The sequence below is a fragment of the Ostrea edulis genome, chromosome 7, assembly GCF_947568905.1.
Source record: "Ostrea edulis chromosome 7, xbOstEdul1.1, whole genome shotgun sequence".
In the NCBI taxonomy this organism is placed as follows: domain Eukaryota; kingdom Metazoa; phylum Mollusca; class Bivalvia; order Ostreida; family Ostreidae; genus Ostrea; species Ostrea edulis.
This window is the reverse complement of record NC_079170.1, coordinates 15694750-15710215: the sequence shown is the minus strand read 5'-3', so window position 1 is coordinate 15710215 and position 15466 is coordinate 15694750. Positions and strand designations below refer to the sequence as shown.

At 35.4% G+C, this 15466-nt stretch overlaps 1 protein-coding gene across 1 annotated transcript; it reads right to left on the bottom strand.

Annotated features, from left to right (window-relative positions):
• Positions 1 to 10371: 10371 nt before the first annotated feature.
• Positions 10372 to 12387, bottom strand: LOC125656682 (uncharacterized). Its single transcript, XM_056145574.1, has one exon. The coding sequence runs from the start codon at positions 12385 to 12387 to the stop codon at positions 10372 to 10374; it is 2016 nt and encodes a 671-aa protein (XP_056001549.1).
• Positions 12388 to 15466: the final 3079 nt, after the last annotated feature.

Sequence of the window (15466 nt, the reverse complement as noted above, 5' to 3'; positions counted from 1 at the left end):
TTTTACATACACACCTCTAGGGGGATAGTATAAATTACACTTGCCCCCCCCCCCTCCTTTGCGAATTTTCAAGATCCACCCCTGCAATACTTTTAATGATATGATTGGTGTAAGTTCTGTTTACATTTTTCAGAAAAAAAATAGATAAACTATATGAAACTGTAAAACGTTCAGAAACATAGAATAAAATAGGACTATATCCATGTTATACACAACAATAAAATAGGACTATATCCATGTTATACACAACAATAAAATAGGACTATATCCATGTTATACACAACAATAAAATAGGACTATATCCATGTTATACACAACAATAAAATAGGACTATATCCATGTTATACACAACAGGTTAAAATAAGACTATATCCATGTTATACACACAGGAATAAAATAGGACTATATCCATGTTATACACACAGGAATAAAATAGGACTATATCCATGTTATACACAACAGGAACTTTTTTAATGCTTTCCTAGTGCTCTTGCGTTTTTACTCGATGCAGATTTTTACTGGTGGGGTGGGGCTGGGGGTGTTTACCACAACATCAATCAAGAATCAGTTTAATCAAAAGTACACAAATGTATATTGCTGAGATTTTGACCGAGGACTTTCGATATCTTGAACTAAACTTCGAGATATAGATGTACGAGTGTTTAATATGTGTATATGATGCAAACGACTGTACAGTATATATTATGCAGACGACTGTATAATGTACACATATCTGTACTTTGTTGGAATGTCTGTCGTATTGACGCTTGAACAACTGCTGTAATTACGCAGAGCTCTTTATTTATCAACAAATTTTCTAAACCCTATTGCTATCCACTGCTCTCTCGCTTTTTTTAGTAAGCTCTGTGTGGTTTTCAACGTAGCGAGTCTAGTACATTATTGACACAGGGGCTCGGTAGTCAGATATTGAAGTTTTGTATTATTTGTTGCCGAATTATTAATTATATAAATAAAATTAAATCCGCTTTTTTCGTCGTTTTAAAAAAATGTGTATCATATGTGCATATATTTTGTTACAATTCACCCTGGTATGTATAAGTGCATGTTTATTTGTAAAATTTATTTTTATCTGGCTAGACAAACATGTACATGTATATACCCACAATTGTAATTAATTATCCATATTCTTTAAATACTAGTACCTACTTCCTGAAGATTGAAACGGAGCTGTCGCGTGCTGTAACACATTACAAATTTGACAAATATAAAAGGAAATAGTGCATGGTTCCAAATGCATTTTTATGTTAGCTCCGAAATGAAAGAGCGTGAGAATTAGGTGATTGGGTTTCTTAAAGTCAAAATATAGGTTGTAAATACGTTCAATATTCGAAACTCGTTTCTCTCTCTCTCTCTCTCTCTCTCTCTCTCTCTCTCTCTCTCTCTCTCTCTATATATATATATATATATATATATATATATATAGTTTGTAAAATCCAATAATAAAAGTCAAGAAACACAAAACTCGAATAACATTTCACTGTTAGCGCTTTCGGCTTTAATGCCTTTACAGACAGTCTGAAGAGGCATTAAAGCCGAAAGCGCTAACAGTGAAATGTTATTCGAGTTTTGTGTTTCTTGACTTTTATTATTGGATATATATATATATACAGTATAATTTGATAGTCCCTAACATTTCTTTAACAAATCCTTTATTAATAATTCCCTGTACTCCGGATACTGCGTATTCTGTATATCGGCCGGCTTACACAACTTCATGCAGTCACGAGATGAATTTTTTGTTAATTCACCCAAATGTATTCTGTATAGACACCTTATTGATAATGTTACCATTCAATTTTACTTGACAAAATCTATTCCGGAAAATCTTATTAATCTTTTAGCAAAATTTAGATTGTCTGCTCACCAGCTTAGAATTGAACACGGTAGATATAATGGCACAGCAAGACAAGATCGATTGTGTGAATTCTGTAATTTGAACGAAGTTGAGGACGAATATCATTTTATTTTAATATGTCCTTTGTACAAAAACCTCAGATCTGCATATATAAAAAAATATTATTGGTCGCATGCTTCTATGTTTAAACTGGTACAATTGATGTCAATTCATAATAGAAAACAAATCTGTAATCTGGGTAAATTTTTAAAAGGTGCTTTACTCTTACGATCTAGCCAAACTATCGTCTAATGTATATGCTGGTTTTTGTTGGTTTCTTTTTTATGTAAACTTGTCTTATAACTCTCTTCATGTATGTCCATCCTCTAATATTCACTCCACTTTTCATACTGTATACATCTTTTTTGTTTATACTTTGTAATTGAATATGTATTATGCTGATGAGCCGTAAGGCTTAAAGCCAATAAACAATACAATACAATACACAGCCCCAACTGCTATCAATTAACTTTAATTATCCTGTGTAAACCGGCCTAATTGTTACGGTCAATTGTATTCAGTGTACACGAGGTCCCAACTGCTCGTAATTAGCTCTAATTATCGCATTTAAACCAGCCACCCCATGATAACCAACCTGTCGGTATTCGGTCGATCACACGCGGCGTACACAAAGGGTATCTCAAGGGAAGCCACAGGTAAGTAAAAGAATGTAACTGGCGATGAGTCGCGATCAGTTTAAAATAAAACCTGATTTTTGGGGGGTGCAGTTTTCAATTATGACAGTACCACGCAGGAGGTAATGGCGCCCTCCCCTTAACAACAGAGACAAGAACTGAAATTAAAAGACAAAGTTCAATTAATCGATGAATTGATACATTCTTTGAATGAAACAAAATCGGCAACAATCCTGTTATATGTTTTCCAAAAGCAGGGTTCCCCTCGTGGACTTCTCGGAGCTCTCCAGCGAGTCAGACAGTGATGATATGCACTTAGTTAGCACAACTCGCCATGTCCGGTCGATCACTCGGCATTACATCAGTTTCCGTTTCACAAATTGAGACAGTTGAAAGCAATACATTTACAACGAAAGCTGGGAAAGACAAATTTTAGACGAACACAACACAAACTTGACGAACGTACAGAATGTAGCACTTGATGACGGCGATGATGTAGACGAAATCGACAATTTACCAAAAGAAAAGTGCGCGAATAATTCCCAGATTTTAAACTGTTTAATAAAAATTGATTTTTTTGCAAATGAGCACGAAAATAAAACACTGACATTTATATTTTTACATTTTGAATTCTTCTGTGATATAATAAAACGTTAGCAATCATTACACAGGTATGCATAGATAGTAAATACAAGGGAAGCAACTCTCACTCTTGTCAACATTCTGCACTCCGGACTCTGTGTAAACCGGCCAATTTATTTGGCACCACACATAGCCGGTTTGGACAGATTATACTGTATATATATATATATATACACTGATGGTTTTGGAGAAGACGATTTGTACAGAAATACATGTAAATCCAATGTAACACCCTGATCCCCTCTTGTGACTCAGCCTAGACTCAGACGTCACGGTGTCACCAAATAGAAATATTCGCATATTGATTTCTATTAAGGTGTACCCGTATTTCTATTGCAAAGAAGATATTTCAAGAATTGTTTATATACATATTCCATTTTATTGTCTATATACATATTCCACTTTATTGTCTATATACATATTCCATATACATATTTCATTTTATTGTCTATATACATATTCCATTTTATTGCCTATATACATATTCCATTTTATTGCCTTGAATCCCAGCTACTGAGACCCCACTCTTTACTCTGGTGTTAATGGTGTGTGACCGTATGATAAATGAAGAGAACTTAACTGGTCAGATACCAGGGGACCATCAAATGTGTGTATGACAATAAACTTTCTAAACGAATACGGGATGTCGGAACCATTATTTCGTCTCCGATTCCGACGGGTTTAATATTTAGACGTATACAGAAACTTAAAGACAAATGTAAACAAATTCAGCCCTCTCTGTCTTCGTGACATCATTGCACTTAAAGATCACTTTTACAGTTTTAGATACACAAACACTAGAAAGGTCTATAGTTATGGTATCACAGAGTTCGAGCCCAAAACGGGCTGGCCCCTGTCATTGTGCCCAGTGTGAGGACAAGCAGGTATGGATTGCAAATCTTTAGCTACATTGATCCTTAGATCTAGAACTCTTCGTCAAATGAAGTTAGGCATCTTACCACCTTAAATCAATTTAAAAGTTTGATTGCCACTTGGTCTGGCCCCACATGTAATTGTAAATTATACAGATCTTAAGTCCAGTGCACGTTATTATTGATTGCACGTCATTATTGATTGTAAATTATAACAAAATTTTATTCATTAAATTATTAATATTATTTACACAGCTTCCTATTTAAGATGGTTTGTACTTTTTGCATTATTTGCAACAACAAAAATTATTTTGCAAGTTTATTTGAATTTAATCTAATTAAAATCAGACTTCTTAGATCCGCGCCGTATACTCTGCATAAGAATTGTGATCTTAGGATGGATGCAAGGTGAAAATAACGAACAGTGATCAATCTCATAACTCCTATAAGCAATACAAAATAGATAGTTGGGCAAACACGGACCCCTGGACACACCAGAGGTGGGATCAGGTGCCTAGGAGGAGTAAGCATCCCCTGTTGTCCGGTCACACCCACCGTGAGCCCTATATCTTGATTAGATAAACGGAGTTATCCGCAGTCAAAATCAGTGTGCCAAGAACGGCTTAACAATCGGTATGAAATACGTCAGGCAGGATTTGACCCAATGCGAGGTTGTATTGACCAACTAGATCGATATAACGACCATAGAATTTGCGAAATGCTGACTTCAATCGAGACTGTTGAAACCCCTGTACCATCAAATTGTTTGTCAGTAGCTTACCTCGATTTAAAAACTGACTATATGCAGAACAAGCTCTTGCATATCGAATCAGTTGAGATATATAAACACCATATACAGATGATAATGGAATATTGCTACATAAATATGGGAAGTTGACGATGGAGAAGCTGAAATCATCCCGTTTGTCATACAGTTGACTTGTCAGTTTGCCGTTAATGTCTACTTTCAATAAAATATCTAAGTATGAAGCAGAAGTGGACGACTCTGTGGTGTCCTTTATTTCGAGCTCACAGGGATATATCAAATCGACATATGAATGAAAGCTATTATTGTTAATAGACAAAACGTCATCGATATAATTAAATGTCGAATTGAAGACCACAGCGAGAGATTTTTTCATATCGTGTAGAAGTTTTTGAATAAATTCTGCTTCATATGAATATACAAACAGGTCAGCTAACAAGGGAGCACAATTCGTGCCCATGGGAATTCCAACAGACTGTTGGAAGACCTGATCACCAAAGAGTCAAAGACCACGAAGATATTGTCAATGAGGAACTCTAGCATATTTTTTATTTCAACTTCAGAGTACTTGTGCATGGAATTAGAGTGGTGTTTAACAAAGTAAGTTTTTGAATGACTGATCACTAGATATGAATATTTCCATTTTCCATTTTTGTTGAAGAAGCAACTGTCTATGATGTCAAAAAGTCTAGTCTTTAATTTATCGTGAGGAATGGTCGTGTATAGTGTTGAAAAGTCATAGGTTTTAATGTCATTGATTTGGGAAAAATTCTGCGATTTCAAGTTTACTAAAAGTTCTTTAGAATTTTTTAGATACCACATTTGATTAACACCACTTCTGGCATATGTAGTCGTACAGTAAGTTTGAAGTTTCTCCTTCTCAGCTGTTAATATTTTCGTGAGGAGCAAAGATAGGGGCTTGGTAGAGCACTTACTGGATCCAGCAATGTATCTTTGTTTGTAAGGGTTTTTATGTAGTTTAGGAATCCAGTATAGGTACGGTAACTCATATTCATTTAACCCATTGACTGGGATATTAAATGTGTCTAAAACTGAAGCATGGTTTTGAAGAATTTCATCGTTTGAAAAGGCAGTTGGAGTATAAGTATGATTACCAAAAGTGGAATTAATGCCAAGTTCGTTTAAAAACAGTTGTAATAATGTGCCGTACAAACAAAGACAATGTTGTTACTAGCTTTGTCAGCTGGAACCAAAACATATTCCTCATGTAACCTATTAAATTCTTTCATCACTTCTGGTTTACTAAACATAGAAGGATAGATGGTACGTACTTTTGTTTTCATGTGTCTAATGCGGGATTTTAATATCCCTCTTATGCTTTTAACCCATTCTGACAATGTATCAAGTTCTTCTTTTTCATATTTAGCCCATCGTCTGGCATAATCTTCGACTCTGATTTTAAATTATTAGATTGGTCTGAATCCTACAGTTGCTTTTTATGTACATCCCCTTTTGATTTTAGTGTTTTATTTTTTCCTCTAAATTGTATGCCTTCGTATCAGTATATTTTCGCATGAAATGTTTTATTTTATTTGTATTATTTTCTTAATCTGTGATATGTTTATGTATATGTATACATGATTGCAATTCAATTGTAATTCAGTTGTTTTTAAAAAGATCCCCGAACAACGTAATTTTAATACAAGAGGTACTGTGAGCAATGCTCACTAAGAATACCCCACGCTAATCCCAAATGGTGTTGTTAATAGGTATAAATTACCTCTTTCCTGGGTGTCAAAGTGTAATAAAAGATGTCATGAATATACACAACAAATCTTCTCATGGCATCACACCAATGTACAAATATGGTATGCCTTTGTAGAAGAAAATGGAAGATATAGTCGGAACACAAATCCATGGTATAAACCTATAATTTTGACATTGAGATCAAAGGTCAAGGTCATAAAGAGGTCATGAATGTACATGACACATAGTATCATGGTGATACATCTATGTATTATGGTATGACTATGTCAAAACCCTATAATCAATTTTGACCTTGATGTCAAACTTCAAGGTCATATAGAGGTCATGAAGGTATCCGACACATTGTCTCATGGTGATACACTCATGTGTCAAATATGGTATGCCTATGTCAAAGAACAAAGAAGTCATGGCTCTGACACGAATCCATTGTAAAAACCTTTAATTTTGACCTTGAGGTCAAGGTCATATGGAGTTCTTGAAGGTACCCGACACGTCGTTTCATGGTGATACACTCATGTGTCAAATATGGTATGCCTATGTCAAAGAACAAAGAAGTTACGGCCCGGACACGAATCTGCACAGACAGACAGACGGACAGACAGACAGAGTGATTCCGATATACCCCCCTGAACTTCGTTCGCGGGGGTATAATAATTGTAACTTCCCCCCACTATATACATGTATCATAAATTACACAATTAGAAATCAAACAATAATTTGCCCATTAATTTCTAAAACTTGTAACTTATTGAAATAATTTATATTATCAATTTATGATAGTTCTATATTTATAAAAGAAATTATTCATTGAGGCAATGACTGAGAGTAAAAGAGAGAAAGAAGAGTGGTGTAGACTGTGTGTCATCTAGCCATAGCGATACAACCATTATACAAACACTATGACCACAGACACTGCAAACGGCCCCAAGACCCTTCCTGTGTACATCAAAAGTATACACAGCACCCTGATATCTTGGCCAAGTAAATAACAATGACCATAGATGAGATCCGCCCACATTCAGTGATCCGTAAAGAAACCGTATGGTTCTTTATTTGGGTCTGTAAGGTGTCTTAAATTTGTCTTCGATATATGTGATAGTCGGTTAAAAAGCTCTACAGCGCTTGTTTGGTTTGTTAATTGTATATACATTTGTAGTTCCGACTTTAAATAAAATGTACTTGTCCAACGAGATTACGTGTTCTGTGTTAGCTTGGGCAACTTTTCATGAAACAAGCAGGAGGAGGGGTGTCACCACTGGATCAGCATATGTAAAGGATTTCTTGTGAAAAAGGGCTAACCAGACCTGTAAACATCACTTAAATTCCAAAGCAGTACAAAGTCGATAGTCTTAGTAAGACAGGTATTGAAATCATTAAAATTATTAACAAAATTAGTCCGACACGATACACCTCTAGAGATTGTCAAGATTCTTAAATTATTAACATTATTGTCTTTCGTGTTATAAGCATGATAATGATTAATTATCAAAATATAACAATTAAACATTTCTTTTTAAATAATTGTTATCATTCTTCTACAAACATTTTGTACATATTTCATAGTACATGTATACCTTTATAATTATGATATAGAATTACAGAAGTGTTTATTCATTTCACACACACACACATAGAGAGAGCGAGAGAGAGAGAGAGAGAGAGAGAGAGAGAGAGAGAGAGAGAGAGAGAGAGAGAGAGCTATGAAAAGATTTGATTACATCTGTTCCAAATTACATCAAATTTTTCAGCATCATTGTTTTTGTCAGAAATAATTTTTTGTGTTTCATAGAAGAACTTTAAAAATAATATTGCAAAACGCACACTAAAATTTGTCTCTGTACACCTTGCTGTATAAATATAATACTTTAACCAAAGGATGAGAATATTTTTGTATACCCTTGTTTTTCTCAAGGATGCCCATTATAAAAGACTTTTCTGTAAAGACTAGTTGTCAAAAATTGATATACAAAATCAAGAATTAGTTGGGTTTTTTTGTGCAATTTGAAAATGTGGAGAGAGAGAGAGAGAAAGAGAGAGAGAGAGAGAGAGAGAGAGAGAGAGAGTTGCAACAATGTTTATTATGCATAAAACAAATCAACAAGAGGCCCAAGGGCCTAGAATCGCTCTTCTGATAAATTGTACAACCCCACCATTTCTATTTTTAGCCTTTTAGTATTCTAAATCTTTAGTTAAATCCTAAGAATTAAAAAAAAGTAGGTCAATGTGACCTACTTTTTGGCTTACACATTTTGAGAACCCAAGAAATATCAACTGACAAAGTTTGATGATTTTAAACCAATTAGTATCTGAATATTGAAATATAGCTGTCAAATTCCAATCGTAGGTCATGGTGACCTACTTTTTGGTCAGCGAACTCCGAACATGCAAGACCCATCAACTGACAAAGTTTGATGACTGTAGGTCAAATAGTATCTGAAATATATAAATATAGCCGTCAAATTCCAAAAGTAGGTCAAGGTGACCTACTTTTTCGTCAACACCCTTCAAACATGCAAGACCCAACAACTGACAAAGTTTGATGACTGTAGGTCAAATAGTATCTGAATTATATAAATATAGCCGTCCAATTCCAAAAGTAGGTCAAGGTGACCTACTTTTTGGTCGAAACCCTTCGAACATGCAAGACCCATCAACTGACAAAGTTTGATGCCTGTAGGTCAAATAGTATCTGAAATATATAAATATAACCGTCAAATTCCAAAAGTAGGTCAAGGTGACCTACTTTTTGGTCGACACACTCCGTAGACTCAAGATGCATCAACTGTCAAAGTTTGATGATTGTAGGTCAAATAGTGTCTGAAATATAGTAATTTAGCTGTCAAATACCAAAAGTAGGTCACGGTGACTTACTTTTTGGTCGACACAAACCGAAGACTGAAGACGCATCAATTGACAAAGTTTGATGATCCTAGGTTTTACAGTGCCCAAAATATGCATCTAAAATTGAAAATGTGAAATTTGAATATCTGCAAAATTCAAAAAGTAGGTCACTGTGACCTACTTTTTTATAAATATGTTTCAAGGCCTCAAGGTGCATCAATTTACAAGATTTGATGATTCTAAACCTCTCGGTATTTGAAATAACAACTTAAAATGTATCTATAAATGATAAGCCATAAAATTCAGAAAGTAGGTCATGGTGACCTATTTTTCAGTTGACGCATTTCAAGGTCCCATGATCCACCAACTGACAAGTTTTGATGATCATAGGCTTCAAAGTGTCCAAGATATGCATCAAAATTAATTTTAAAATAAATACCTGCAAAATTCAAAAAGTAGGTCACCGTGACCTACTTTTGAGACAACTTGACACAAGGTCCTAAGATGCATCAACTGTCAAAATTTGATGATCCTAGTCCTTATAATGACTAAAATATCAAAGATTTAAGGAAATATAAATTTAGGTCAACTTTGAAGTGACCTTGAGACCACGCCCTTTGCCCCAGGGTAATGCCTTGAACAATTTTTAATCTACAACATATCCTCATCCTTCTGTGTAAGATTGGCGATAATCTGCCCAGTGGTTCTTGAGAAGAAGATTTTTTAGCAACCACTACTTTTGTTTGTATTTTCCTGATTATCTCCCCTTGTTAAAGGATCACATCCCTCTATTTAGTATGTATGAAAGCCCTTGGGCCAATGATACCCTGTAACAAATTTGAAAAAAATTGACCAAGGGGTTCTTGAGTTATAGCCCTTTTTCTAAAAAGTTTACGCACACCGTATAAATGGCCATAGCATTAGCTCTTTTAGCCTTTGACTCAGAAGAGCTAAAAACCTACACACGGCGTATTAGTTCAGAGACTGTGGAATTTCATATATGCGACATTTCCTCTCAATGCTTGATAAAACCAGGAACCTGTGGCCCTCAGGATGGAATGATATGCTGTAAGGGTTATATATTTCTGAACTAATAGTTCTCGATTTTTTACCATCGGGACTTATTTGGACAAGTTCATTCCTGACATGAAAGTCACATACATAAATATTATCCTGCGAATCAAATGCAATACCGCGTAAATCTCGGTGGGTTTTTTTGTATTCAAAATGCATGTCTCCATTCAGGTATTGAGAGGTGACTGTTTGTTCCTCAATACCAGTCTTCTTCACGAACGCAATTCTCTTCGTTTTGTTCGATGCAGCCACGTAAGCAATATTTCCATCTATCTTGATATTTCGTTTTTCCTTCACGGAAAAATCTGGATTTAGTATCGTAATTCCACTATTATCTGCACAAATTATAGTATCGTCCATTAACGTGAAGCTTTCAATCGTAACTCCAGGATTCATTGGAATTTTTCTCAACAGAGACATTTGATTTCCTTCGTTGATGTTGTAAACCGCAATATAACTACCAAAGGCAACATACACCTCGTGCAGGACATTGGTTTGAGCTATTGCATGAGGTTTATCATCACATTTCTCTGTGTATAGATGTACCCAAGTATTGCCTCTGACGTCATATATTTGGATAGTTTGACCCACTGGCAACAGTACACTCTCATTGTATCTATATAGACCATGATACAGATATACACTGTCCTGTATAACATGTTCGGATACCTTTTGGGGAATAAACTTCATTAGATTCATGTTCGCCAGCCACGGTTTGGGTGCAATGGAACCACTAGTATGCGGTGACACGACGTTGCTCAGCTGTGCCACGGTTCCACGCAATGGTTTTGACTGAATGCATTTAACATCTGGGACCTTTCTGTTATTTGAGACAAAGTCAGTGAATTCACTTCCCATGGAGTGTTGGTAGTCAGAAAATGTTTCTACTTCCATCTTCAATTTCAGTCTGTGAAAGTGTTCCGCAATCTGTGATTCCAGTCTATGTGTCATCAGAAACAACTGTTTCAGTGACCCCTTCTCCTTCAGAAGGGAAAATGTAAATCTTGCTTCTTTCAGCGTGGTGGAAAACCTTCTCATCTCATCGCATGCAATGTCGAGAGTTTGAAGACAATCGCCATGCTTTTGTTCAAACTGTTTTTGCCACTGAGTAAAACCTTCATCCAGAGCTCTCTTTGATTTCTCTATTTTATCTGCAACATCTCTACATATCACTTCTTTCCGAGCCTTCAGTTTGTCGACTTGCTCCCTGTTGTTTTCTTGCAAATTCTCAAGCATCTCCAGGGATTTAGAAAACTTTTCTAATCTGGGCTGCATATCAGTCCGATCAAATCTACTAGAAACATCCTCTATTGCTTCGACGCGTTCACATCTCCTGTGCTGGGTTGCGAAGCAGACGCTGCAGCATAATTTATCGTGATCCCCACAGTACACTTCAATGGTTTTATTTTTGTGTATGCTGCACGGTTCATCCACATCAAAATTTTCCAGACAATCGTTCGCCTCCGAAAGTTTGACAATTTTGTGATTCTGCAGGATCGATACATAACTGTGTAATGTCTTACAGTCGTCGCAAATTTCCTCCATACAATTCTTACACCAGTGAATCGCTGCGATTTTCTTATTTTGCTTCTTGCATATAACACAAAGTTTTTCTAATTCACTTGACTTCACTGAAACAGAATTCACCAGGTAGTTGATGGGTAAACTCGTGGCCCATTCTTCAGACGACATACACTTCGCTGGTGGGCGGCTTTCTTTGCGACATACCGGGCACTCAATACTCTGATACTCTTCTTCTTTACGAATGGCCGTGCTAGAAATATAAGTCTGGATGCAGGACTCGCAAAACGTATGTAGACACGGTAAACATCTGGGTGTCCTGACTGACTCCAAACAGATAGGACAGCTAAACACAAGGTCTTTGTTGACATTTCCGCCCAGAGCGGTAGCCATCATTTGCAGGTCGCTTACTTTCGGTTTGAAAAGAAAACAGATCCGAGTTGTCTCTCTTTAGATACTCAGCGTATTTTAAAGCGTTTTGTCCAGGTGCGAACTTGGGGGACGAGGAGGTAGTTGGTTTTTGTTTGGTTATTTATTTTTGGGAGGGTATTCAATATTCTAAAACAGTCGCACGTCTTGATTCTGATCTATAATTAATAGGCTTAACTCAAAACTTACAGGACATTCTCGTGACTCGGATTTGCTAACTTTAAGATAGATCTATTTCAAATTATGTTTATAAATTCATTTATCAAGACATGATCGATTTTAAATGCATTAAATCATAATATGTTACATTATGTTGTTAACGTTTTATTTTCCAAATTGATCGATATCGATGTGAAATTGGACCATGGAAATACTGAAGCTGCACACCACCGAAGATGCAATTTAACCAAATTTATTTCAACATAATGAAGTATACAATAATAAATAACCAAACTTCTTCACATAATATGTTTTACGGTGTGACCGTTGAAACGAGCGAAGGCACATAACCGTGGTGTAAGACAGGGGGACAATCTAAGTCCCTCTCTGTTCAAAATCTTCATCAACTATTTTCCATTATATATCTCGAAAAATGTATACCGGTAGGTACTGTATCACTTCAAAATGAAAATTGAAATTTTACGATAAAGTAATAATGTCAACACTAACAGACGGTTTACAGCAGATATAGTATCTATCATGGAAACGTATGGTAAATGACTGGTGTTAGAAAGTTAATGCTAAGAAAACAAAAAGTTATTGTCTTCAATAAGGCTGGGAGAATACTGCAGTGTAAATTTAGATTTCAGAACAAACATATTGAACACTAGGGTACCTTTTTCCCTGCATCTGGCAGTTTTAGTACTGATAAATCTTAACTATATAACACATATATGGTATGCATGTGTATGGTATCATGTAGTAATGTTTAATTGTTAAAATTGCACACTATAGATAAGCTGTCTCGAATACTTTGAGTACAAGACTGCCAATCCGATTGCTTTGGCACAGGCACTGTCCCTTGGTACCCTCTGCGTTCGGGACATTTTATATTGCTTTACGTTACTTCTCATATAGCATCCTTGTTAGATCTATACGGTGCATTTTCAGTCCGCATTGTTATGAGCCAATGTCAGACCAATGTCAATATAGAAATCCTTAACATGTGTATATGGTAAACATGTGTATATCGTATCATGTACTTATGATGTTTACTTGTTAGAATTGTATATGCCCCCTGAGGGCCCTTTATTGGTGAATAATAAATAATAATGATATAGAATCCGTATGGTTTTTCGCCACGGAGAATCGTTACGTCAAAAAACACAACGTCACAGCGTCGCGTTTCACAGTTTCTCAAAATATCCTCTTCTACATTTCACACACAGCCTGTGGCGCCTTCTAACTTTATCGTCTAGATATCTAGCGAGCTGCAACTCTTCTCATTTCCAAATGTCCAGTAAGAATAAAGAAGACGGTGCCGGAGCTAACATCAAAATTATCTGCGAATATTCCGCGACAGTAACGTAGCCAGTATTTTACATAGCGTTACTTTTGACAAGTTCTTCACAAATAATTTGTTTCCTACCAGGACGTTTGTCATCCAATGTAGAGTCTCTATCACAAGAAAATTGTCTGTGTCATTTATACACTAAAGCACAACTCACTTATGACATATTATGGCATAATCTTGTCATTAGCATCGCGATGCTAATAATATTTGACGTTCTTTGACGTAACGTCTGAAGCATTTAAAAGTATCAATAAATAACTATATTACAGTTGAAAATTAGATATGAACAAATGTTGTATATTGTTATTACATATATTTTTATTTTAACAGTTATCACTATTAAAGACCTCTTCTGTCAATATATACTCCTGTTATTAGCGTCGCGACGGTCTAGAGGTTAGAGCAAAAATATACGTATTTTTAACGACCCTCGTATATTATAATATGAAGTAAAACCGTGACAGATATTCTTAGAATACACGTAGTTCTCTATGTGTCAGTTGTGACCTTTGAATATCACTATCATTATCTGCTATCCCAGAAACTGATGTGTGAAGCAGTTGGGTTATTTTATTTATCATGTTGTTAATTTAAATCTTGTCTGTAATCAGTATTTCATATATAATTATAGATATGTGCAGTGCAGAAGTGTGAACTCTGTCAGTATTACCGGTAGTACTTCTGAATGATTGTTATTTATTTTCATTGTTATAATTAATTGCCTGTTAACATGTACATGCCCCCCGAGGGCCCTTGATTGGTGAATAAACTAATAAATATATGCTCTTTTAATGTTAATAAATTTAAATGTCATTTTTCTGTCTTACTTTCAAAAAATCCTCAAGTCATAAATCCTTTTTTAAATCTCGTAAAATCAATATCTTTAAATCATTGAATCTAGGAATTATGTGGACTACCGAGATACGGAGCCGTACGTTCACTTTACGGATGAAATCTGACGTGAAGCTTTCCTACAAGTTTAAAAAATATTTACCATGGAACACAAAAACCTACAAAATGTAAAAAAAAAAAAATAATTATGAGTTAATGTTAATTAAAAGAAACACTCACCGCAAAATACAGTGGGGATTTTTTTTTCTTTTCTTTTTTTTTTTTACAAGTGGAAATAATTTTAAGATTTTACTTGTAAAACGAAAATTTGATTACATGTAGTTCATTTGACTTTATCAACGCTGCATTTTTTGGTTTGTTTTTTAATTATAATTTGAATATTTACTAGAGTTAAAGAAACCATTGAACCTCCTGCACAGGGGCTAATACTGATGACCAAACCGGTACGGTTTGCTTTATTTCTACGTCTCATTTAAAGCTATTAAGTAACTTTTAAGGTCATCGATTGCTTATGCAATGCACTTGAAACATGAAATAGTTTATGCTAACTTTCTATCGGGAGGAATATGATTATGGAATACTGTTCTTTACACACCACTTCCGTTCTGTCAATAACCGCCGCGTCATAGGCGGAGGAGTGTTCGGTCATGTAAGAATCTGAAATGATTAACCCGTACT